Genomic DNA, 24,104 nt, shown 5'->3' with positions numbered 1-24,104 from the left:
AGTTTCTACTGTCAATATGATTGCTGTTAATAATTCTGGTTACTTAAAAAGATGATTTTTCCTATCCTCAGGTAGCCCCTCCATATCATTAGATATGAAGTGAGGATTTTTCTCTGCAGTATTAAAAATGCCCCAAACATCCTGTTAGGCCTTTCCTTTCTTGTTTAACTGAAGCACTCCTCATTTTAAAATTACACAGTAACATCTACAATAATGTTGATTTTCATAATCCTTCAAATATCTAAGAAACTAGGAATTGGACTAAATAAAACATTTGTAAATTGTACGAGATGCACAAAGATGTGCAAGAGTTGTGCACACCAATCCTTTAATTGGAAAGAAAAGGTCACAATACATCTAGGTTTCTGAGTCCTTGCATATCACAGAATCTGAACTCCTACAGTTATGCTGTTTGGCATTTATTTGGTTGTTCAAAGAAGACTAATTGCTAAAACATTGTGAATACAAGTTATGATGTTCATTTCCTGGCAATAAACTGGTCTGTGAAAATATGAAGTAACAGAATATAAACAGAAACATTAAGATTAAGAACAACAGATCTGGACTTCCCTGTTGGCGCAGTGGTTAAGAATCCGCCTGCCAACTCAGGGGACACGGGTTTGAGCCCTGGGCCGGGAAGATCCCACACGCCGTGGAGCCACTAAGCCCATGCGCCACAACTACTGAGCCTGCGCTCCAGAGCCCGCGTGCCTAGAGCCCGTGCTCCACAACAGGAGAGGCCACCGCAATGAGAAGCCCACGCACCGCAACAAAGAGTAGCCCCCACTCGCCACAACTAGAGAAAGCCCGTGCACAGCAACGAAGACCCAACGCAGCTAAAAAAAAAAAAAAAATTAAATAAAAATAAATTGAAAAAAACAGAACAACAGATCTAGCGGCCAATGGACTGATTTTTAGCTGCCACCTCCCGCCCCAACTGCCTTTAAAAAAAAAAAAAAACTCTGTATGAGAAACAAAAAGAAATTCTTCAAAGTGATTTATTAATCTGAAGATTAAAGATTTCACTACCAAGGTAAAAAGTGATAGCACAAAGTTAAATAAATTCTTAACAAGGTCCATAAATACTTATTACTCAGATATTTAAAAAATCTGAAAATTCTGCTGGCATAAATTTGTTTTAACTTGACAATGATACTTAACTGAAGATCTTTGGTTTTGTCCGATTTATAAAATTATTTCCTTTGTCAAGTTGGAGGCTTAAAAAATTTTAAAGTAGGTATTAAGTTCCTAGTTTCCTAGTTTTAGGCAGAATTTCTCAGAACTTCACATCTGCACCATTTAAGGTTTATGGGAAGAACTTAGGATACAATACAGAAGGGCCATAACCTTTATTTGATCACGTAATTCTGTTTACTCATTTTGCAGCAAAATACATGTACCACTGTCCTATCCTAGAACTTGGGTGGTCTAGAACCTACGTTTTGGCATTCACCATTCATGGCAAATAAGATGTTAATCAGACATTTGCTATCCTCTACACATTTCCACGTTTCCAGTACTGCAGAGTACTATAAAACCATTTACTTCAGCTCTTGTGGGAGGAATAAAATCCTTCACATTTTACACATCTGCAGATTAAAGTTGGTCATTGTGTAATGGTTATATTTATTGATGTTTATCCTCCACCGAGGCACAAACGATGAGGAGCACTTTGACCTATTTCAATTAGTATTTATACCATTGAGTAGCAGTATTTGCAAGCCTGTTTGATTCATTCTAGCTGCTAAATGAGCGACAAGCACATCCTTCATACAGTCTCTTGTAACTTTGTACAGAGAAGTCTAGTTAGTAAGGACTTCAATGAATACAAAGTGTCAATTCACGCTTTATGAGGTCCTAGAAAACTCTGAAAAGTGGAAACTTTCTCAAAGTGAACGTTTATCAGAAGGTTCAAGAAGTTTAAAGAATTCAGGAGAAAAATACTTTAAAATGTTTTCTGGTTTTAACCACAGCTAGATTTAACATAACACACTGGCAAGGCCAATGACATACAGAATAACAAAAGGACAAAGTATGCGTAGGGGGCTTATTCGTTTTTTTCATTACCTACTTCAGAAGTTTTGAATGCAATTCCTTTCCTTTCCCTGGGAATTCCTGATCCAGAGGAAAAAGGTCACTGAAATCCTCAGTAGTTACCTCTAGGCAAGTCCACTCTAATGGAGTTTAAGCCACAGATACTGCCTCTTAGAACAAGACTTTATAAGGGGAGTTTACCAGCCACTATCTTATCAAGCCAGACAAACACCTTACTAATGAAGATGTAGTAAAGTAACTCTGTTAATGACCTGTCAACTTATATCTCGTGCATTTACACACTTTACAAATAGCTGAGTGCCAAGTGTATGTAGCACTGTGCGGGATGCTGGGAGTTAGGGATGGATGCAGGGAGAAGGAGGAATCACCCCTGCTCTCAGGGCATTCGAGGGGCTAGGTGGGGCGGCAAGGGGGAGGGGAGGGAAGTTTTGAAATCAAAGGTGGCATGAATACTCTGACTTCCTTTATATGAGACTGAAACAAACAACAAAACAAGGAACAAAGCCTGTCACTCTTGAGAAGCAACGACGCGGACCCAGGAACTAGGGCCAAGTGGAATACGGAAGGAATTTGTCAGAATATAGTCTCTATTTTATAAGCAGTTACTCTCTGCAAAGGCATTTCATTTAAAAAAACTGGAGTCATCAGATGATCCAAGATTGTCACAGCACTGGGATACTTTTTTCCCAATGAGACATTCCAATCTCTTATTTCTGTAACTGAATACATTTTGACTATTAGGGGCTATTTCTTGGTTTTTACCTATTTAGCTAACATGTCTGCACTTGAGATAAAGCATGTAAAAAACTGCAAAGTGTGACAAACTGTATAAATGTCAGACGTTTGTTTAAAAATACTAAGCTACACTGAACCAGGGATTCTTGTAGTATTGTCTATCTGCCAAATTTAATACCATATCACTTATCACTTTACCAAGTCACACCAAATATGACACAGAGACAATTTGTTTAAGAAAAGTTTTACTAATGTGTTAATATTTCAGCAAAGTTATTGCAACGGGTTTAAAAGGCAGACAGACACACTATTATAGGCTATAAAGTAACAAGTTTCATACAATTAAAATATTACATAGACCTATGGGATTTACTGAATAACTAACAGACCCATAAAAGAAATTAAATCTGAAAGGTTAAATCCAGTATTAGCACCTACAATATCTCTGAAAGTAAAACTTTTAACCGTTTCATTCTCTCCTAGTATATGTCCTTTCTCCCAAATACAGTGCTCTCAAACCCCAAAGATGAAGGGCACAGGAAGTCCCAATACTAAGAACACACAGCCGAAAAGAAGAACTAGAAACAGTGACCCAGACTTGAGAGTTTTAGTTGGAAATCACTTAACTTACTGAACTTGAACCAATCATAGTATTTCTGTGCACTGAATACTGTATATGAGGAAAGTCTAGGAATCATAAGGTTTGCCAGTAGGGATAGTTAAAAATTAGCAATATATAGTAGTATTCCTATCAAATGTTTTTCTCTTAAGTTATAACAAAACTATAATTAAAATATTTATTAACACTTGCTCATTCAGGGACACAGCAGGGACATTTGTGTTTGATGGTTTAGCATCCACTTTATTGTGCTTACTTACTTTTATAAGGAAAAAGCAACACATACCACATCTTCCCAATGTTCAAGGTAATGCAGTATTAACAAAATTCTCAAAAAAAAAAAACCCAAAAAACAAAAACCTGGAAATTGCATTAAATACTGCTTTAATCAGGAATTGCTACAATAAAACAAGTAACATTATACATTATTTTTCCAATGAGCTTCAGTTTGAGAAACTGAACAGCAGAACTTGATCTTTAAGCTCTGAGTCATGGCAAAACTGGTAATTCTCTGAAATCTGGGAGATGCATTAGCAAAACCAGACACAGCCCACCCTTCACCGAAGTCCTGGAGAAAAGCGTTTTATGAATTTGGGGGAGTACGACTGAGCACTGGCTAGTTTACGACTTGCTGAAGCCCAAGGAATGACGAGAACCACCGGCCCTGGTGGCAGGTGAGAAATAACCTGCGTTGGGCTCACCAACTGCATATTTTATTAATGGCTTTGAATAAAGAAAGTGAAATGCTTCATTGCGTTTTCTCAAAAACTAATCAAAAGATTACAGAGTCCTACACAATTTGGAGACACAAAGTGGATGCTGAGCGACTAGAGGTCACTCCAGGTGTGGAATTTTACAAAGTCAGTCCTTGGAGTGAATGGCACCGTGGCTCTGGCAGCAGATACGAAGGAATGATGCTCTGGAGAGGAGGTGGGGGACACTCTGCGGTCGGCCGGTGGACAGACGAGGGTCCCAGCTGGAGGTGGGCCTAGAGTTAGAGGCGAGAAGAAAAGGTTTTAGAAAGGGGTGCTAACTAACCTCCAAACACAGACTGATGGGAGCTCCTCGTACGTGGGCTACACTCCATGAAGCCAGGCGCTAGCTAATAAAATCCCTGGATCTGTACTACCTGCCAGAGTGAGCACACAGCTCGACGGTCTAGAGAGCCAAGGCTGTGCATTTCCATCTCTGACCAATCCTGTCAGGAGAGGTAGCACAGCACGGGGCAGGCGGCCAATCCGGGGCCTGCCCACCTCCATGACTGCCTGCCCTGTTTTTGGCCTTGCACAAGTAACTTAGGTTCTCTGTGCCTGAGTTTCCTCATCTGAAAAACAGGGATAACATTATCTACCTCACAGGAGTGTTGTGATAATTAAAATGAAGCATTTAGAAAAGTACAGGCACATGGAAGTGCCAACAAACGTTGGTTATTTTTATCATCACTTATTTATTGTGACAGAATAATGACATATTCTGTTTTTTGAGTAAAGAAGACAATCTTAATCCAAAGAGAGAAAACACCATCAGTCTACTTAATAATAAAGGTTTGAAAAAATTTAAATATTTTAAAAGGAGCAAAATATTTTGTTCAAAGCTCTTTTTTAAAAAAAAGGCCACCTCCATGATTTGTGTACTCTTCTGTTAAATCATCAATTTAATTCCCATATAATGCTTCAACCTGCAGACACCATGTAGACTTAAGAAAAATTATAGAACTGAATTCATTATTCTTATAGTTTTCCCCCTCCTCCAAGACCTCAGCCCACACAGGATCCTGGGTCTGAGGGACACATAGCTCGGAAAGCTAAACCGCACTGAACAAAAATATCTGCATTCACGAAATTACCACAAGTTCCTACTGTAAATCTCATTTGAAAATTTCACTGCTGTTGAATGTTGATAGATTGGTCTCTGGTGTGTAATTGCTCCAAACCCCTCACCACCTCAGAAAACCAGTGTATTGAGCAATAATCGCTGCAAAGTGAGCCATGATGACAAATGGATCGGGCCGAGTCAGTGCAGCTACAACCGATCAAACAAACTCATCCCAATGGCACGTCACAGATACCACATGTAGGGCTCCTGGTTGCTCGTTTGAGAATTACCAGTTTGCAAACTGCACGTGAGAAAGTGCATGAATAGGTAACACTAAGTGTTCCAAAACAAAGCCTCAGTAAAGAATAAAACACCGAGCAGAGGGCGTCATTATTTAGGTTTGTGGCTTGTAAGAATCTGTGTGACACATTCCCTAGAGCTAAAAGAAGGCAGCTTTGTAGGATTCAACAAATGGCACAGGAGCAGACAAAACGTACTTTTAAAAGGTAGTGAAAAAGAAAAGAAGGGGATAAATACTTAGAATAATCTGATCAACTCTTTCCTTTCTCCACGTCTCTGCTGCTGCACGTACTTAGAGGAAGTACGGTGTAAAAAATAGGGGTTTTATGGTCCATCAGATTTGGGTTCATATCTCAATACCCATTAGCTGTGTGACTTGGAGAACATCGTTTAATATATTTGTACCTTGGTTTGCTTATCTGTAAAGTGGGGGAAATCCTCTGCAGAATCTTGTGAGAATTGGAAAACACCGTTTGTATAATAGTGGGCACATAGCAGGTACCCTCAAAACGGTAGCTACTATTATGACTGTTGCCCTGCGAAGGAACTGGTCTGCTTTGGTAGAATCTGTTTCTGTGCGGCCTGTGAATTAGTGATGGATGCCTGCAGACAAAGTCAATCAGGCAAGCACAGCAGCAGAACACTATTGGGAGGCAGAGCACATGACTGAACTTGGCAGAAACAGTGAAGTACAATGTTTTTGTCACTTAGAAGGCTGGGCTAAGGTACTGTGGCTTCCACGTGATACTTCCTATAGATTCCCATCAGTATTCACCAATTTGTTTCTCACTTGTTCAAGGTCATTATATGGATATATAAGAACATAAACATTCTAAAAAGAATGAAAATTTATGGTTCTACCCACTAGAGGTAAGTGTTCTTCTAAAGGGCTAAGCCACTTAAATAAATGAAATAGTCAGAATCTCCCTACCCCACTCTGAAATGTTTCTTTGGTTATTAAAGCCATTTGTCACTTAGGCAGGGAAATCTCTGAACTGATTCTTATATGCAAGACCCATCTATTAAAATGTCTAGGATAGTTTTGAAATATTAAAATAAAATAAGATGCCTCCCCCACCAAAAAAACCTCTCAAACCCCCCAAAACAAAGTAACAACAAAACCAGTCTGAAAACAATACAGGGGGAAGAAAAAAAATCAGGATTAAATTCTCTATCACTTGGGTTATAGAATTTGGGTTAAATACACATTTTAAATATCAAGCCAGTACAGAGAATAAGCCACTACTTATGGTGCAGGGAAGAAAATACATGCATCCTACAAAATTACAAAAATTGCACATAAATCATATAATTTCATTTTTACCTTTAATCCTATGTTTATCTTCCACTGCTCATGCCTCTGTCTTCATAAATAGTAATTTCAATCTAAGCAGCATGGCTGTTAAGAAAACACACTAGAGAACAGAACACAGAAAAAGGGACCACGGCGAGATGATAGGTACGATCTGTGCAGACTTGTCTTTATTTATTTTAAATTATTACTTAATTTAAAATTCTTATTTAAATAATTAAAAATAATTAAATTATTTAAATAATTAAAAATTAAATTATTTGCTTTATTTTGAATTATTAAAATTTTCTCCTGCTTGAGTTAAACACGATGTTTTCTACACCCTGCTAAAAATTTACGAACTGTAATTGCTTGTAGTATACCACATGTAGCTCCTCCCCAAACACTGATTATTCATTTAAAAAAAAAAAATCTGAAAAAGGATGCTTTATTGTAGAACTAAGGGGGGGCTCTTAACTGAGCATCCATGGAGGTAATGAAGTCAGGGGTTCAAAATGCCCTGAAATTATATGCAAACTTTTTCTTGGGAGAGGGCTCACAACGTCTAAAAGTTTAAGAACCATTGCTGCTGAGTATAATAAAACTGTTGAAATTATTATCAGCCGGAAGGCCTGGGGTTATCTGACCTAGGTTTTAAAAAAAATTTATTTTACCCAGTTATTTATTTTACTCCCATTATCAAGCTAAATTAGTTTTTTTGCAATTTTATTTATGAAATTCACTTCGTGATTTTCAAAGCTTGCTGCCTCTAAAAATAGGCGCAGTATGTCAAAGGTAATGAAATGATACATCTGGCAGCTGTGGCTGATTTCAATGAGCCAGATGAACCCACGGATCTGTGATTCATCTGGACAACCTTGCTGCACGTTAGGAGTTCATGCATTTCAAAGGGGGCTTTGGGTCCAGCCTCTGCAGCTGAAATGCATGACTCACACCACTCCCATTATTACTACAAGATGCCACAGAGCCACCAAGATGACGGCAACCCGAGCACTACACAATGCACAGAGACCAGCGTGATACAGAGGAAGGAGAGGCGTGCGTCAAGGGCTGGAGCTGGGGGGCTCATGGCGGGTGTGCCTTCTCACAGAAGAGTCCTAGGGCAAGTACGGCAGAAGGGAGTTAAATTCTCTCCGGCCGATGCTTCACAGGACCAATCAAAAGGTTCTGTTTACAGATATTGAGACCTCGTGATCTAGGCTGAAAAGATACAACTCGAAGTCCTCTCTCGATGGGATCTGTCAGGAGGAGGCCTTGGGGAGCATAGATCTTCTCATTCTGCTCTTGAATGTATTTGGAGACTTTCTTCAGAACCTGACAAAAAGAAACACCACAGCTTTTTATAAACTTCATCAGATTTCCCTGTGAAGCATCAGCTGGACCTCAAAATATTCAGGCAGTGGAATTAGTTTTCAAAGCAAGAATGGGTGTTCACGTGGAGGGACGGCTCTGACTACGTGGCTAAGGCCACGGGGCTCCCGACACCGCCGACCCCCAGTCCCGAGCACCGTCCACGTGGTCCAAGTGCCACCGCAGATGCGGCCTCACGGCGGCACAAGAGCCACGCCCTCCCCCTCCCCTCCTGGTCACCTTCATCCTGGTTGTGGAGAAATACAAGGTGACTATACACACGAGGGTTAGTATGCTTTCCCCTTCCCTACTTGTGAAGTGCGCATCATGTGACCTCTTCTGATATCAAGGACAGCTCTTGGCCTTCTCCTTAATACTTAAGAACTGCTTCTCGGGACTTCCCTAGCGGTCCAGTGGTTAGGACTCGGCGCTTTCACCGCTGAGGGCCCAGGTTCAATGCCTGGTTGGGGAGCTAGGATCCCACAAGCTGCATGGCGCAACCAAAAAAAAAAAAAAGAGAGAAAAAAGGAAAAAAAAGAGAACTTCTCTCCTTTGTACATTTTCATCAAATTTTTTTTTTTTTAAGAAAGACTTTTTTATTATTTATTTATTTATTTATGCTGTGTTGGGTCTTCGTTTCTGTGTGAGGGCTTTCTCTAGTTGCGGCAAGCGGGGGCCACTCTTCATCGCGGTGCGTGGGCCTCTCACTATAGTGGCTTCTCTTGTTGCGGAGCACAGGCTCCAGACCCGCAGGCTCAGTAACTGTGGCTCACGGGCCTAGTTGCTCCGCGGCATATGGGATCTTCCCAGACCAGGGCTCGACCCCGTGTCCCCTGCATTGGCAGGCAGATTCTCAACCACTGCGCCACCAGGGAAGCCCCCATTTTCATCATTTTAACTAATGATACAAGGTAGGCCTACAACAAAGGGAGCCCAGTGAGTTTAAAACTGAAAAGTTTATTCCCTTTATCAAGCATGCGCGTGCTGGCTGCCATGGAGGTTCTGATGACAAGTGTCTTATATCATTTCCAGGCCTGCATGGAGCGCTGCTCTGTAGTTTGCTCTTGTGCCCTAGATGGGAACCTCAACCTCACTAAACCTTGTAAGTTTAGTATTAAGGTTGTAAAAGTCAAAGCAAATGTAGACAAAAACCAGATAGGATACAAAGGAACTTCTGGAAATTGCCAAATCTCCAGCTTTAATAAGGGCAATTCTGAAACAGATAACCTAGAAGAAAATAAATTTTAATAGCTATATACAAAATCAAAGAGTTACATGTTTTATTTCAAAGTCATTATAATCCTTTTCTGGCTCTAATCTTCAAAGAGGCTTTGATCCAATTCTTTAATTACTATATGTTTTCTTAAATTCACACTACCAGAATATGATAAAGTCACAGATAAATGTGATCACAACATAAAGGGAAAAAAGAACTGTATGAAAATGAAGTTGGAAATTAAGAAATGATTTATGTGTGGGTCTATAATATACCAAGCCAAACTAACAAATTAGGATGTTAAAATTTAGGTGCTTTGGTATAAGTTGATTTAGAATTTAAAACTCTATGTGGTCTGTATAATGAATTTTCTCATTGAAGGAAAATAAATAGTTTATTCAGGTTACATCTTTGGGGAATAATACAATCTAACGTTTTACACTTTTTAAAAAAGAGCGTGATATTATTAAAAGAGCAATCTGCAGGGTTATGAAGTAATTTAAGAATACTATTTCTAAAGAAAAGAGCTTTTCACCTAATTATCTGAAGTACATATGTCATTCTCCTATTTTCAACTCTCAAAGAATGTGAGCAGTGCTCGGTCTTTATGGGCGCTATCTTTCTATCAGCGTTTGTCAATCATGCTAAAATGTCATGGGGAAGGAAGTAGCCCATGAAGATGCCCAACTCAGGACCCTCCATCTTCTCTCCAATTTCCTTCTCAGCTCACCTGCCAGAGGTGGAAACTGGACAGCCGGTCTCCCCTCACCCCAGTCCATTTATACTCGGGGGGACACTCAGGAAAATGCCTGCATGGCTGGTTTCAAAGAAAGAATTCCTTCAGAACAGCTTTCCTCCCTGTCTCCTTGGGTACAGGTTACTAGCAAAGAAACAGCATTCCTTTACGCGATTCAAGCAGAACTGTGTCAGGCAAGGTTTTTATTTAAACTTTAATAACATTCATGGGCACTTGGGTATCAGTTCAGAAAGAAAACAATTAGTTTTCTTTTTGTATAAGTTCCAAATCCTCTTACGGTATTGTGGTGAAGGCAGCATTGTCCTAACCAAGTTGCTTTTAAACTCTTAGTGTCATTAGCGATAGGAAAGCATTAATATGAGTCAACTCATACCTCATCCCAGACAGGACAAAGCAGCATTCTCACCCCCAAGAAACCTTATGTTGACATATTACTCATACTTTATTATTTTTGGTAAATCAATGTTAAAACAAACTATAATACTGAACAAAATTATCTCTGTTATCTTCAAACACTCAATAAAACCTCAATTTATATAATATTTACAAAGCTAAACACTCAAACCTCAGGAAAGACTATTATCCTCCCTGAGAATACTAAACCGGAGAAAGCCTACCAGACCCTCAAAGAAAGATATCCTACGTGAGGCTGAGTGAGAGCACCAGGATTTCAGTATTTTCAGAAAGATCTAAGCTCCTCTGACTGTGCTCCGTTCAGATCACAGCCCACGGGCAGGAGGGATGTCTTCTGGATGATGAACACAGCAGACGGCTCCTGAGAGGAGAACCTTCCACAAGCCCATTTGTTCCCTGATCATAATGGGCAGCAACAGAGAGGAATAACACTGAAGGCTTTATCTTCATTTTAAATCAATGAATAGCACATTATAGGAAAAAAAATGCATGATTGTTCTAGTGGGTTTTAAAAGGCCTATTTACAATTTTCAAAAGTTTAACCCACGTGACTAGTGTAAGCACAATTATATTTGGCTTACTGTTTGTAGACTAGAAGTTTTAGTGTTTAAAACAATAAAGGCTACTAAATGACTCAATCCTGTCCTTTCATAAAGTAGAAAATAACAGCACAGAAATTCCTAAGGGACAAACTGGAGAGAGGGAGTGGCTGGGTATCAAAAATACAGATACATGTTTAAAATGTTTTCTTTTAAAAGTACAGGTACATTGTATCTTAATTATGACCATTCCAGTTATTTACTTTGCATGATCTAGTTATTCCTGTCGTTTCTAAAATAAAATCATGTATTTACAAAAAGTGACCATGCCTTTAATTTTGGTTTCTTGACTAATTTTACTTGGTTTTTACTTGTGTTATTAATACTTACTCTGTAAAAAGAAAGAGACCTTAACTAGACTTATAAAGTAGTACCTTATATGTTACCTATGAACGCAAGTCCATTATATTTCTGACACTGAGAACTTCCTTCCAAGATTAATAATCAAAAAGATTTTAACTAAGGGTTGCTAAATGTTTTAGTAGATAAATAAACTAGCAGCTGCTAAAAAAGATTACTTATACACTTGAAATAAAAAAACTGAACATGTAAGTTCACAAATACCTGATTAAAACATACATATATATACACTAACTTAATTTTTAAATCTACCTTAAGAAAACTTTATTCAGCATCTACCACATATAAGGCAATTTACTAATTCTAAGACCCATTTATTTTTTTTAGATTTACCTTTTTTTAAAATTGAAGTATAGCTGATTTACAGTGTTGTGTTAATTACTGCTGTACAGCAAATTGATTCAGTTATACATGTATATACATTCTTTTTCATATTCTTTTCCACTATGGTTTATCACAGGATACTGAATATAGTTCCCTGTGCTGTACAGTAGGATCTTGTTGTTTATCCATTCTGTACGTAATAGCTTACATCTGCTAACCCCAACCTCCCACTCCATCCCTCCCCCAGCCCCCTCCCCCTTGGCAAACACCAGTCTAAGACCCATTTTATGGTTGAGAGAACTCAGACTTGGAGAGATTAACTTGTCCATGATCTCATCATTAGTAAATGACTTGGCTGGCACCCAATTACCAATTTCTTTTTACAACTGAGGTCAGAAGCAGGTATCTGTATCTATTGTAGCAACTGCACACAAATAAATAAAAGTTAATTAAAATCTCATCAACAAATTTAAAAGCTATAGTGAAATGAGAATTCAAGCATCTAATACTCCACTAAGCATGAATAAAATACTCTGGAGGATGTATTTCTACCTTAAATTGACAATATTACACACGTCTTTAATGGCCACCCAGGATGACTGTTTTTACCCACCGTGCTCAGTGGCTCCTCAGGGGGTCCAGGCTCCACCACCAGTGCATCCCCTGAATTTGTTCACCTCCTTCCGTCCCTGCTGCTCTGCTCCCCGTCCAAGCTATCATCTTCCCTCTCTTGCCTGGACTTGTAGGAAGCGTCTTACTTCCACTTTTATACCTTTCCCCCCCAGAGCCAAGGAATCTCTTTAAAATGAAAATCTAGTCCTATTATTACTCCTGCTTAAAACCTTTGAGTGGTTCCTCCCTGCAGGGAAATAAAATCTAAGCCTCTTTCCACGGAGCACACACTCCCGGAGGATGCAGGTCCCCTCACCTCTCGGGTCGCCTCCGCCCTCCTCTCCCCACGCCCCGCTCCGCACGGGGGACGCCTGATGTTCTGCATACACTCATCCCTCCGCCTGAAGGGCCCTGGGCTTCCCATCCTTCACGCGGCAGCTTAATGTTACCATCTCAGAGGCCCTTTCTGACCACATGATCTAAATTAGGTCCTTCCTGTATTTTCTATCCTAAGGAAGTTGGTTTTTTTCAAGGCATTTATCACGACTTACAATTCTGTGGGTTTTGTTTCCTTATTATCAGTTTTTACCACTGAGTTATAAACTCCATGACATCAGCAACCATGTCTGCCCTGTTCAGTAATATCCCCTGCACAGTACTTAGCACATGGTAGGTGTTCAATAAATATTTATCGAATGAATGAAATCCCTGTCCCTTCACTCACCAAATGTATTATTACAGAGAAGCTGGTAAGACAGAACAGACTGAAAGCTGATACTGATCCTCTGTAACTTCTGATGTGGAATGTTAAGCAGGAATGAGAGTGTGCGACATGGAGAAGGATATAAACTACTCTTCTTCAGTGTTCCCTTTTAGTAACACCACGGGAATTCGTGTCAGGATGCTAAGGAAGAATACAGCATCATTTTCAGCCGACAGCTCAAAACATTTTAGCTGCAACTGTATCTGCTCTCCACCACATGGAGTGCAAGACAGTCACAGGGAAACTTCTATCAGGTGGGTATAATATAGATCTCCTTACAGCCTTTCGTTTTCTAATCATGGTCAGAATTTAATTATCTATTTGGGGTTTACTGTGATTAACGTAAATTCATTCACTTAACACACAGTAAATGAGTGCCTCATCTACCCAAAGTATGGTGCTAGGCCTGAAGAGGGATACACTGTCCTTGACCTCAAGAAAAAGACATACTTGAAGGGCAAACAAGACAAGAATATAAACGGCTACGTTCCTAAGTAGAGAGTGCTAAGTGCCAGAAAACAGATACGAGTAAAGCATTGGGGGATACAGAGGAGAGAACGAATTCCGATTACAGGGGTAGATAAAAAGTTAGCTGAAAGTGGGACTGAGGGACTGGTGGGATTCGGACACGGGAAGAACGGCACTTCAGGTGGAGGAAAACCTCGGAGTTTTTGCGTGGTTGGCTGAAAGACAAAGTGAGGAAGGGGCGCGGGACAGAGCTGGAAAGGTGAGCTGGAGGTGGGCTCGAGAAGGGCCTGAAATGGAACCCGGGAAGCCTCTCACTTTGCAGGAGCGGCAGGGGAGGCACGGCTGTGTTTTACGACACAGCAGCTGTTTGGAAATGGAAAAGAAGGGAAGGAGAGAGGCTCCGGAGACTGTGGCACTGGTCTAGGAGAAAGGTCATAAGGGCACAAATCAGGGTGGTGGCAGAAGTCATAAAGTCAGTGAATGGGAAAATGGAAGCTATTTCAGTCTGACAACTGATAAATTTTCCCCCTCTAGCCCTCCACCTAAAGATGGTCCTGAAAAAGACAGGATGCTACTGAACGAAATGGGGAGGTGTGAGGCTTGACTTCTGGACATATAAGTTGAGAAGCCAGCAATACTGGGCCCAGCAGACAGTTGAAAGAGAAGACAAGAACTCAGGGGGGAGGATAAGATGGAGGATAGAAATCTGGGGAAATAAAGAAAAGGCTTCTCAGAAGGCTAGGCAGAATGAGAACATGGATTTTCTACATTCTCCTTAAGTGTAAGCCGATTTGAATATTAACAAGGCAACCTGTTTCTGAAAGACTCAGGATTCTTTTCTATGTGTCTGGTCATAGAAGCAACAATAAAATCTGAACTATTATTATTATGACTGTCCCTTTAAGTTTTACTGCAATTGTCACCCTGTAAACATAAACCTGTAATAAACCCACCTTCTTTATGATTTTAAGAGATTGTGTGAAAACAGAGGTAGGCTTACCTTCTCGTAGTGAGTTTCCATGCACAAGAAGATGGTGTACGCTGTTAGACAAGCCAGGCAGCCTTCAAGATAGGACTGGCCCCCGAGCTTCTCTGCTTCAGCATAAAGGTTATTTAGAGTTCGAACTGTCTCTTCAAATTGTTGCCTATCAATCTGTACGGAAAAAAGAATTTAAAAATAAGTTTTGGAAAAAAAGACGAGCACCTCACTCCTGCTTGCTATCACTAATTTAGGTTGCTGTTTTGTCAACATTCTTATCTAACTGTCCGCAAACAAATTTTTAGGTGATTAAATCTGGACGTAAGTTACTGAAACTGGTTAGTGTTTGTTTAATTTTATCCTTCTTATGGACACTGGATATCATCAAGGCTCAAAATGGTGTCTCTTTATCCTCTATACTGAATCACAGGTAACTTAATTAAATTATACAATCTTTCCATCTTTCCATTCTCTCATATTCACATTTATGAAGCACCTACCATCAGATATCGTGACAGGCCTTAGAGAAAGATGACTAAGACACTTCCTAGTCCTCAAGGCATTTACAGTCACGAGCATAACCGATATGTAACAATAAAAACAAAGTAAGTCAACAAAATACTGTAATTGAGGCATGTATAAAGTATGGTGGGGGAACAAACGGAGGGGTGCATTCTCTTTAACTGGAAAGAGTAGGTAATCTTAAATCAAGTCCCTAAATGCTGGAATCTACTTAGGCAAAAAAGGGAAGGACATTTTCAGCAGATCAAAAGGTGCAAACTGGGGCTTCCCTGGTGGTGCAGTGGTTGAGAGTCTGCCTGCCAATGCAGCGGACACGGGTTCGAGCCCTGGTCTGGGAAGATCCCACATGCCGCGGAGCAACTGGGCCCGTGAGCCACAACTGCTAAGCCTGCGCGTCTGGAGCCTGTGCTCCCAACAAGAGAGGCCACGATAGTGAGAGGCCCGCGCACCGCGATGAAGAGTGGCCCCCGCTCACCACAACTAGAGAAAGCCCTCGCGCAGAAACGAAGACCCAACACAGCCAAAAATAAAAAATAAATAAATAAGTAAATTTAAAAAAAAAAAAAAAAAAGGTGCAAACTGTATTATTTCCTCATTTCCCATCTCTTTTAAAGTAACTATTTGGTTACTAAAAGCTGACACCGAACCAGGCAAAAATCTCAAACTACTACACAACTCTTCACACCACGGGTTCCTATTACCGTTTTCTAGTCAGTGACACCATGTACACTAATACTACTACTGTATCCCCTTTTCACTCTCATCATCTGCTTTCACTTTCTTCTTCCAATAGCACATGACTTTCTTCTTTTAACAGTTCATCGATTTCAAATCTCAATACTTTGCCCTAGGAATTTCAAGTCCCATTAGTTGAGTATTTCACCCAATTGTAGCATTCTTGGTAGGTAACAAAGCACAACTTATCTGTCTTTATTCTCCGCTTTCTCTCACGCAATATCTCCCTTATTCCTAAAACTAATAACTACTTACATATGAATTCTCTCTTTTATGAAGACTTTACATAGAAATAGACTCAGAAAGAAACTCAAAGAACCTCAGTATACAGTTTGAGACAAAACGTTCCCAAGAACATAATTCTCTGTTAACATACAGAATACATCTGATGATTTATGACCATCACCCTTAAGCTACTGAAACCCTTTAGGTGCGAGGCAGCTGTTTTGTCCTTCATGTGGAAAACTGTGAGGACTCAATGAGCCAAAGGCATGAAAACTTTAAAGCGGTGGTGGCTCGACCTGTTTTTTTAAAAGGAGCTACTTTTAACTTTCCAGAACATGAGTGTTTCTGACCGGGGCTGGGTGGGTGGAGACGGTGCTGAGAGCCAGGGTAGCGTCCCTTCACTGAGCCTCCACTTGAAGAGGTGCTGTGTTATGAACGGTCACCCAGGCAACCTGTCACCATTCCCAGAAAACAGACTTAGGAAAACAACTCAGTGTACAAGTATTAATGGTAAATTGTTATCTCCACCTGGTTTTGCCTAAGTTAATGCCTTCAGTTTGTCCATCAGTAAAAGCACAAAGGTCCAGATAATTTCAAACACTTGCATTTGATTTACTACGATGTTATGATCTGAGAAAGAAAGTTCTTTGAATTATTTACGTTTCTTTGGACAGAATGATTCAAAACTAGGGAATCAACCCAGAAACATTTTATTTCTTTCAGATCAGAATTACTGATCCTACCAGAAACACTAATTCTTAAAAGTTATTCCAAGATTGCAATGCTTTATAGGTTGGAGGCAAATCATAGATCATAAAAAAAAAAAAAAAGTCCAAGGTGAAGAATTTTTTTTAAAAAGTTTAATTGAAAAAAAGGCGGGGGCGGGGGGGAATTCCCTGGTGGTCCAGCGGTTAGGACTCCACGCTTTCACCGCCGAGGGCGCAGGTTTAGTCCCTGAAGATCCTGCAAGCCTCGCACCTCGGCCAAAAAAAAAAAATAATAAAAAGGGAAAAAGCATGATGGGCAGCAGTAAGGGCAAGGATACACTTACTACGAAGGGCTCTACAGAGCAGGTGTGGGCCTTGTTCTCATGCCCTTCAGGCACCACGAAGCATGGCTGTCAATGTTCACACCTCGGTACCTGCACGCTAATATAGCAGCTACATCGACATTTGGAGATATGTCAAGCTGGAGCTAAATGCAAATTTGGACCAATAAACACCGGAAGCCAGAATAGAAATAGGAAATCAGGCTAGTCTTCCCAGAATTTTTGTTTCTTGTTGAACTACCTGTCAAAGAATGGGGCTGAAGCTTAAAGAAACTGCAAGTCAAAGGTAATTTCTACTGACCGGATATAGAGACATATTTTTAAAGGGATGCAGGGGAACAAATGCCTCAATTATAGTTCACTCACTTCTCTGCTGCCCAGGCCAAGGGTGCCTAAGATGTCTGTATTTTTGCTAAAGTGAGAATCGAGCTTTCTTTAAAGAACTGTCCTGGCAACAAAGCACTTACACATCAAAGTATTAAGTTCTCACAGGCAGTGAGCAAGTAAACTTACTAACAGACAGAACTTGTCCTCACTCACAAATTAAAGGGTACAAATGTGTGTGTTTAATGCTTTAAAGTCATACAAAACATTTGCATGTTTATTTCTTCCTCTATTAAGTGGCCAAGTGCAATGTTCTCACAAAGGGAAAATCAGCCCCAGAGGCAGAGCAATCAGTACAATTTTTAGGGTCAGTAGTAAAAAAACAAAGAAAGAAACTTTCAATTTTCCATCAAACAAAGCAAGGAAAATTTAAACCTGTAATTTAAATTTAATCTCGACACATTAAAAAAAAAAATCAAAGCTTTCCCAAGCAGTTTAAAGTATAAGCTAGTGTTTTAACCCAAACATTAAAAAAAAAAGAAAATTCAAGGGCACAATTGAAAAGCACCAAATAACATTCCATATAGTACTCAGAATCACAAGCAGTTCTGGGCTACATGAAGTCAAAGAAGTAAAAGGACTCCAGAATTTAGAGACAGCAATTTCCTGTAACAGTCAGTGAAGTTCTGTGACTACATTGTTTCTGTACTCAGACTATAAAATAAAGGCTCCACCACACACAGAGTAGAAGGCTCATGTCTGATTCTACATACATATATTTGGCTCAATTATGAGTGGGAAGTTTGACTTTTAAAACTTTTAAACAAAGGCATCATGTGACATCCAAATAAGTGTGGTGCAAAAGAGTTGTTTACAGTGATTTGAAAGTACATAAATAGTATTAAGTCAGAGTTTCCGTGTAAGAGGCTTAAAAGTAAAACATTTGATCCATTTCATCTAAGTCCTAAAATGTAAACCATGTTAATTGTGATGTCAAATTATTTTTAAAAAACAACATTCAGTAGCTCTAACCAAGAGGCAACACGCTCAAATTTCTATCTTCGCAAACCACTGTGGAAACGTCCAGCTAGTGTCAGGCTGGGTTACCTCATAACGTGGTGACAACAAACTGCAGCATTTATAGGGCATTTCACAAACAAACTAGTCTACACATCATTTTTATAAGGCGTGTTGGATCTTTAATTTGCATTTAAAGAAACATACTTGGGCCACTAACCTGCCGAAGGTTATACATCAAGCCAAAGGACACTGTAATTGATCACTGTTGATTTTACAACCTTGGCAATCAGGTAGGACAACCCACCTCCTCACAAGCCAATTTTAAATGACTGCTACGCAGTGCTCCAGTACTCATCAACACCTACTTACTCCAAAGCCAGCACTTCTTAGCTCCACACCCATGCCCAATGACCTCTCAGTCCCGCACCCACCCCTTGTCAAAGAGGAAAGAGCCACAAAACCTGCTCCCATCTAACCAGAAACTGACCTCTGAATAGGAAACACACAGCTTTATCTTACAAAGCTCAAGACCAAACAGTCTGTCTTTGGGTGTGTGAACACGTGTGGGCACAAAAAAACACACATACTCACATATGCTCACGTCACTGTACCTTTAAAGTAAGATACAATGATCATTACCATTATTTTTCCTAAGTCTGAAGAAAGGGGAAGCACATCCCTTTTTGCATGCAAGGCTGCCCAAAGGACCCACATCCTGATGACAATTCTGACCTGTAAGGCAACACAGTACAGGCGGCTCCCAGCTATCAGAACTGCGAGGGACAAGTTGAGGGCCTCGTTCTGAGGTATCTCCCTGCCCAGGCCCATCCAATGCTCTGCGTTTTCCAGGTTCAAGGCCTGTCTGCACTGCCTAGCACAGCCCTTAATAATAAACCCTTCCTGCCGAGCAGTGCGGCCAGCACTGTGGCCACAAACGCCAGTCACGAAAATAATGATATTTATTTCCCTTGCGTGGTGAGGTTGGAGGATGCAGCTTACAACACGCTGAGGTAGGTGGCCTGGAGCGCGAGGAATTAGTTCCTCATCACTGTGGTCAATGACCCGGGGTGGGGTGGGGACGGCAGGGGAAGACGGCGGTGCACACATCAGGGCCCTGGGCACCATGGAGCTCCACCAGGTCGTCAGACCCGGGGGCTTGGCCTTATTCCTTCTCCTCCAAACACCAGGTCTTGCTTAGCGATCCTCTTCGCACATCCCCGGCCCAGGCCGCTTCTGTGCCTGCTCCTCCCAGACCCGCACTCCCTGCCGCCCCGGGGGAGGCTCCCGGGCTCGCCCCAGAGCAGGTGCGGGGAGCCCGGCTGCATACCCGGTTCTCCAGCTCCGCGGGGAACTTGGTCTGGAACTGGCAGCGGGTGCCACTGCTGTAGTCTCGCTGAATGAAAACCTTCCCGGACACTGGCGCCTGCTGCGGCCTCATGGCGAAGACAGGACGGGCCGCGCTGCGGGTTCGGGGGACACCAACCACGGTCAGATATCCGGCCTGGACCGAGGACTCCAGCCCGCCAGCCCCGCAGACCCACCCACCGCCCAAAGCAGCCCAAGGCCTCCCCGCCCCACTCCCCTTCACCCATGCTTTCACCGCGGGCCTTCGGCTACCTTCCGGGCCAGGCCCCGCGCCCCCCAGAGCCCGGTTCGGCCCGGGAAACACGAACCCGCCTCCGCTGCCCTCCAGCGGCTGTCGCACCGCCTACGCCGTCACTTACGTCCTGCCGCAAAAGGCCTCTTTCCTCGCCCCTCAACTCGGCCTCCTACCTCGAGCCTAGGACCCACCCACTCCTCCGGCCGTAAAGCGATCCTGCCGAGGCTGCGCGCTGCGGTGCGGGGGGCGGGCACCGTGGGCGGGGCCAGGGCCGACTCCGTCCCCCACCTAGCAGGGAGGAGTCCATCCGGAAGGAAAAGGCCGGGCGGGGCCGCAGGGCGGGGCCGGAGGGCGGGGCTGCAGGACCCAGGGGGGCGGGGTTGCGGGGCGGGGCGACGGGGAGAACGGTGGAGACCGAGTTCATCTGAGGGTGCAAAGGGTTCGAGACTCGGGATTTCCCCGGTGTGTCATTTCCCTGGTGTGTCATTTCCTCGTTCATCATGGCGACATAGTTTCTGATCACCGATTGTAAGGGTTTATTTTCACTCTTGATTGGAAGTCTCAGTTTACACGTGGGACACCACCCAACTCTACAAAACAACTGCTCACACAGATTTACAAATGGAAAGCAGGCTTGGCGGGGGACGATCGGTTTGGCAAGGGGCGGGGGGAGGAAGGGCGGAGGGAGAAGCTGTATGGGCTTCATTGTCAAGCATCCCTCCTTCAACTTTCCTGGAGGTGTTGTCTTTCCTTCTACCCCAAAGATTTTCATCCAGCAGTCCAGCCTCCACGCCTCCTGAGAGGCTTGCCAAGGACCCTTACCCCCCCGACCCCGACCCCCAGCTCGGCATACCTTTGCAAGGCAGCCACGAAAGCCCTTTATCTGGTGTGCCTGGCTGATACAGTATTCCACCTTTGTTTTGCTTTCCCAGGTTTCAGTTACCTCCGCCCCCACCCCCAGTCAACCTCAGTCTGAAAATATTAAATGGAAAATTCCAGAAATAAACAATTCATGTTTTAAGTTGTGTGCCTATTCTGAGTAGCGTGATGGAATGTCTTGCTTTTGGCTCCATCCCTTTGGTATCCCCAATCATCCATGTCCACTCCTGACGTCCCATCATTGACATCATCATGATCCAGGGTCTCCCGAAGCAGATGCTCCTCTCTGACCTATTATCAGAAGGTCAATAGCAGCCTAACGCTGTCATTCACCTTACATCATCTCATCGCGTAGGCGTTTTATCATCTCACATTATCACAAGACGAAGGGTGAGTACAGTACAATAAGATATTCTGAGAGAGATCACATTCACATCTTTCATTACAATATATTGTTATAATTGTTCTATTTTGTTATTAGTTATTGTTGTTAGTCTCTTACTGAGCCTAATTTATAAACTAAAATTTATCATAGGTATGTATATGTAGGAAAAAAAAGTATATATAGGGTTTGGTACTATCTTCAGGCATCAAACTAGGACTTTGGTACTAGTTTCAGGCATCCACTGGAGGTCTTGGAATGTACCCCCCGCCTTGGGTAAGGGGGACCAATGTATAACCTGTTAGCACCACTCTCTGATACTGCCTACTATATATTTAAAATTTTTTCTCTTATTGTATTTTAAAAACAGCTTTATGGAAGTATAAATAGCATACAATAAACTGAATGTATTTAAAGCAGACATATTGATAAGTTCTAACATGTATACAACCATGAAACCATCACCTCAATCAAGATAGTGAACATTCATCACTTTCAAAATGTTCCTTGTGTTCCTTTGTAATCCCTCCTTCCTTTACTCAGTCCCTTTCCCCAGGCACTGATCTGCTTTCTGTCCCTATACATTAGTTTGCATTTCCCTGAATTTTATATGAAATGAATCATACAGTATGTATTCTTCTTGTCTGGCTTCTTTCACATAGACTAATTATTTTGAGATTCATCTGTTGTGCTGTCAAGAATTCATTTCTTTTTGTTGCTGGATAGTATTCCATTGTAGGGACACCCCACAGTTTGTTTATTCATTCATCTGTTGATAGACACTGGAGTTGCTTCCAGTTTTTGTCTATTACAAGTAAAGCTGCTATTGTACATTCATCTGCAAGTCTTTGTATAGATATATGTTTTCCTTTCTCTTGAGTAAATACCTAGGAGTAGAATGTCTGGATCATAGGATAAGTATATGTTTAACTTTTTAGGAAACTGCCAAACTGTTTTCCAAAGTGGTTGTACCATTTTATGTTCCCACCAGCAGCAAATGAGAGTTCCAGTTGCTCCACATCTTTGCCAGTACTTGTATTGTGGTATCCCCTTGTGGTTATAACTTTACTTTTTCTACGCCTAATGATTCTGAACATCTTTTCATGTATTTATTTGCCATCCATATATCTTCTTTGATGAATTATCTGTTCAAATCTTTTGCCATTTTTTATTTGTGGTTATTTTCCTATTTTGAGTTTTAAGAGTTATTTGTATATTCTAGAGCAGAGTCGTATATCAGACATACAGTTTGCAATCATTTTTCCCTATTCTGTGGCTTTTCTTTTTAGTGTCTTAACACATTCCTGGGTTTGGGGGAATTAGGGTGTGGACATCGTCAGGAAGGCATTATTCTGCCTACCACAGGTATGAAGTTCATTTTTCCCCTCCATATGATTATCCAATTGTTCTAGCACCATTTGTTGGAAAGACTCTCCTTTCTCCACTGCATTGCCTTTGTACCTGTGTTGAAAATCAGTCTGTGTGTTTGTGTGTGTGTGTGTGTGTTACTGGATTTTCTATTCTGTTCCATCGTCTGATCGTGTTTTGCATTAAATGTCTACTAGTGTTTGTCTATGAAGTTGATGCTTCCTTACTGCCGCAGTAAGATCTCTTGGGAATTGTTTTCCTACACACTTAATATTTGCAGTTGGGAACACCCTGAAACAGGTAAAACAGTTTCCACCCTCAAACTGTCAGTTTAGCGGAGTAAACAAAGAAAACAGTTTTCATACAATGTGTAAAAGGGTAATATTTTTGGAAATATTTCTCCATGTACTTACCCTAGGGAAAGTACAACCCAACTCTTGATGCTTGGGAAGAGGGACCTGGTTGAAAGAGGGATTAAGGGACAATAAGTCATAGTAAATGTCCTTGCCCACCCTCCTTCACACAATCATATGTCTGTATTCTTTCAGGAGGAAACTGCTGGGGGAGGGAAGGAGGACTAAGGGAGAAGTCCAGGATGCCAGGACATCTTGCTCACTGCTTCTCAAGGTTTACAGCAGAAGTCCCTCTTCCAGCATCGAACCGGCAACCAGAGGAGCCCAGGTGCCACACAGGTGGCGGATGAGAGATGGCCAAGACCGGTGGGCCAGAGTTGGTGCTCCAAATCTCCTGTTTTGGGCCTGTACCTGTGACTGGGGGAACCAGAAAACCCTCTGTGGAAATGCCCAGAGATCCGGGGACACGGAAGAAGCCTGAGATGGCGATGAGGAGGCTGCAGAATGCAAGGGCCTTCAGCTGGACATGCAGTCTTCTACATTGCTGCCAGCGTGATGCTCAAAAGAACCATGTGTGGCCTGCTACATCTCAGTGAATAACAGCACAAGATGCGCAGAGACTAAGCAGGGCAAGCTAGACTCGGGAGGATGCCAGAACAAGAACCCAGCTCTCCTTCCCACAAATCAGAATGCTATGCAAGCTCCTCTACAACTTGGATTTCCTCCAGGAGAAGGAGGGACTCAGAGTTGACTGCACTTAAAACCTAACCCAGGTTAAAAAAAAATTCTCGGAAGGGAAGTTTTTTTGAATAGACCACTTTAAGTGCCCCCCTCCCCTGCTACAAAGTAGCAATAAAGAGAAAATAAAGGTATATTTCTTTAGCCCACCTATCACAGCCTCTAAATTTTACCTCTCACAGCCAGCTCCTGGAAAGTTATCCCCAAAGATGTGAAATCTGATCGTCCATAT

The 24,104-nt window shown here is 41.7% G+C and overlaps 1 protein-coding gene across 3 annotated transcripts; it reads right to left on the bottom strand.

Annotated features, from left to right (window-relative positions):
• Positions 1-3,776: 3,776 nt before the first annotated feature.
• GOLGA7 (golgin A7) lies at positions 3,777-20,360 on the bottom strand. 3 transcript variants are annotated; one of them, XM_036838908.1, is made up of 6 exons: positions 20,277-20,360; positions 19,880-20,012; positions 14,700-14,852; positions 8,049-8,150; positions 6,849-6,910; positions 3,777-4,397 (listed from the first exon to the last, which is right to left on the bottom strand). In XM_036838908.1, exons 2-5 carry the CDS (start codon positions 19,988-19,990, stop codon positions 6,863-6,865), a joined length of 414 nt encoding a protein of 137 aa, XP_036694803.1. In that variant the 5' UTR covers positions 19,991-20,012; positions 20,277-20,360; the 3' UTR covers positions 3,777-4,397; positions 6,849-6,862. The 3 variants fall into 3 exon arrangements, with proteins under 3 accessions (XP_036694803.1, XP_036694804.1, XP_036694802.1); XM_036838909.1 differs by lacking the exon at positions 20,277-20,360 and adding an exon at positions 20,170-20,276 and having other exon boundaries at positions 6,849-6,915; XM_036838907.1 differs by lacking the exon at positions 20,277-20,360 and adding an exon at positions 20,170-20,276.
• Between the last annotated feature and the right edge of the window lie 3,744 nt (positions 20,361-24,104).

The sequence above is a fragment of the Balaenoptera musculus genome, chromosome 21, assembly GCF_009873245.2.
Source record: "Balaenoptera musculus isolate JJ_BM4_2016_0621 chromosome 21, mBalMus1.pri.v3, whole genome shotgun sequence".
NCBI classification, from domain to species: Eukaryota; Metazoa; Chordata; class Mammalia; order Artiodactyla; family Balaenopteridae; genus Balaenoptera; species Balaenoptera musculus.
Note: the sequence above shows the minus strand (reverse complement) of the source record. Positions and strands in the feature narration are given on the sequence as shown.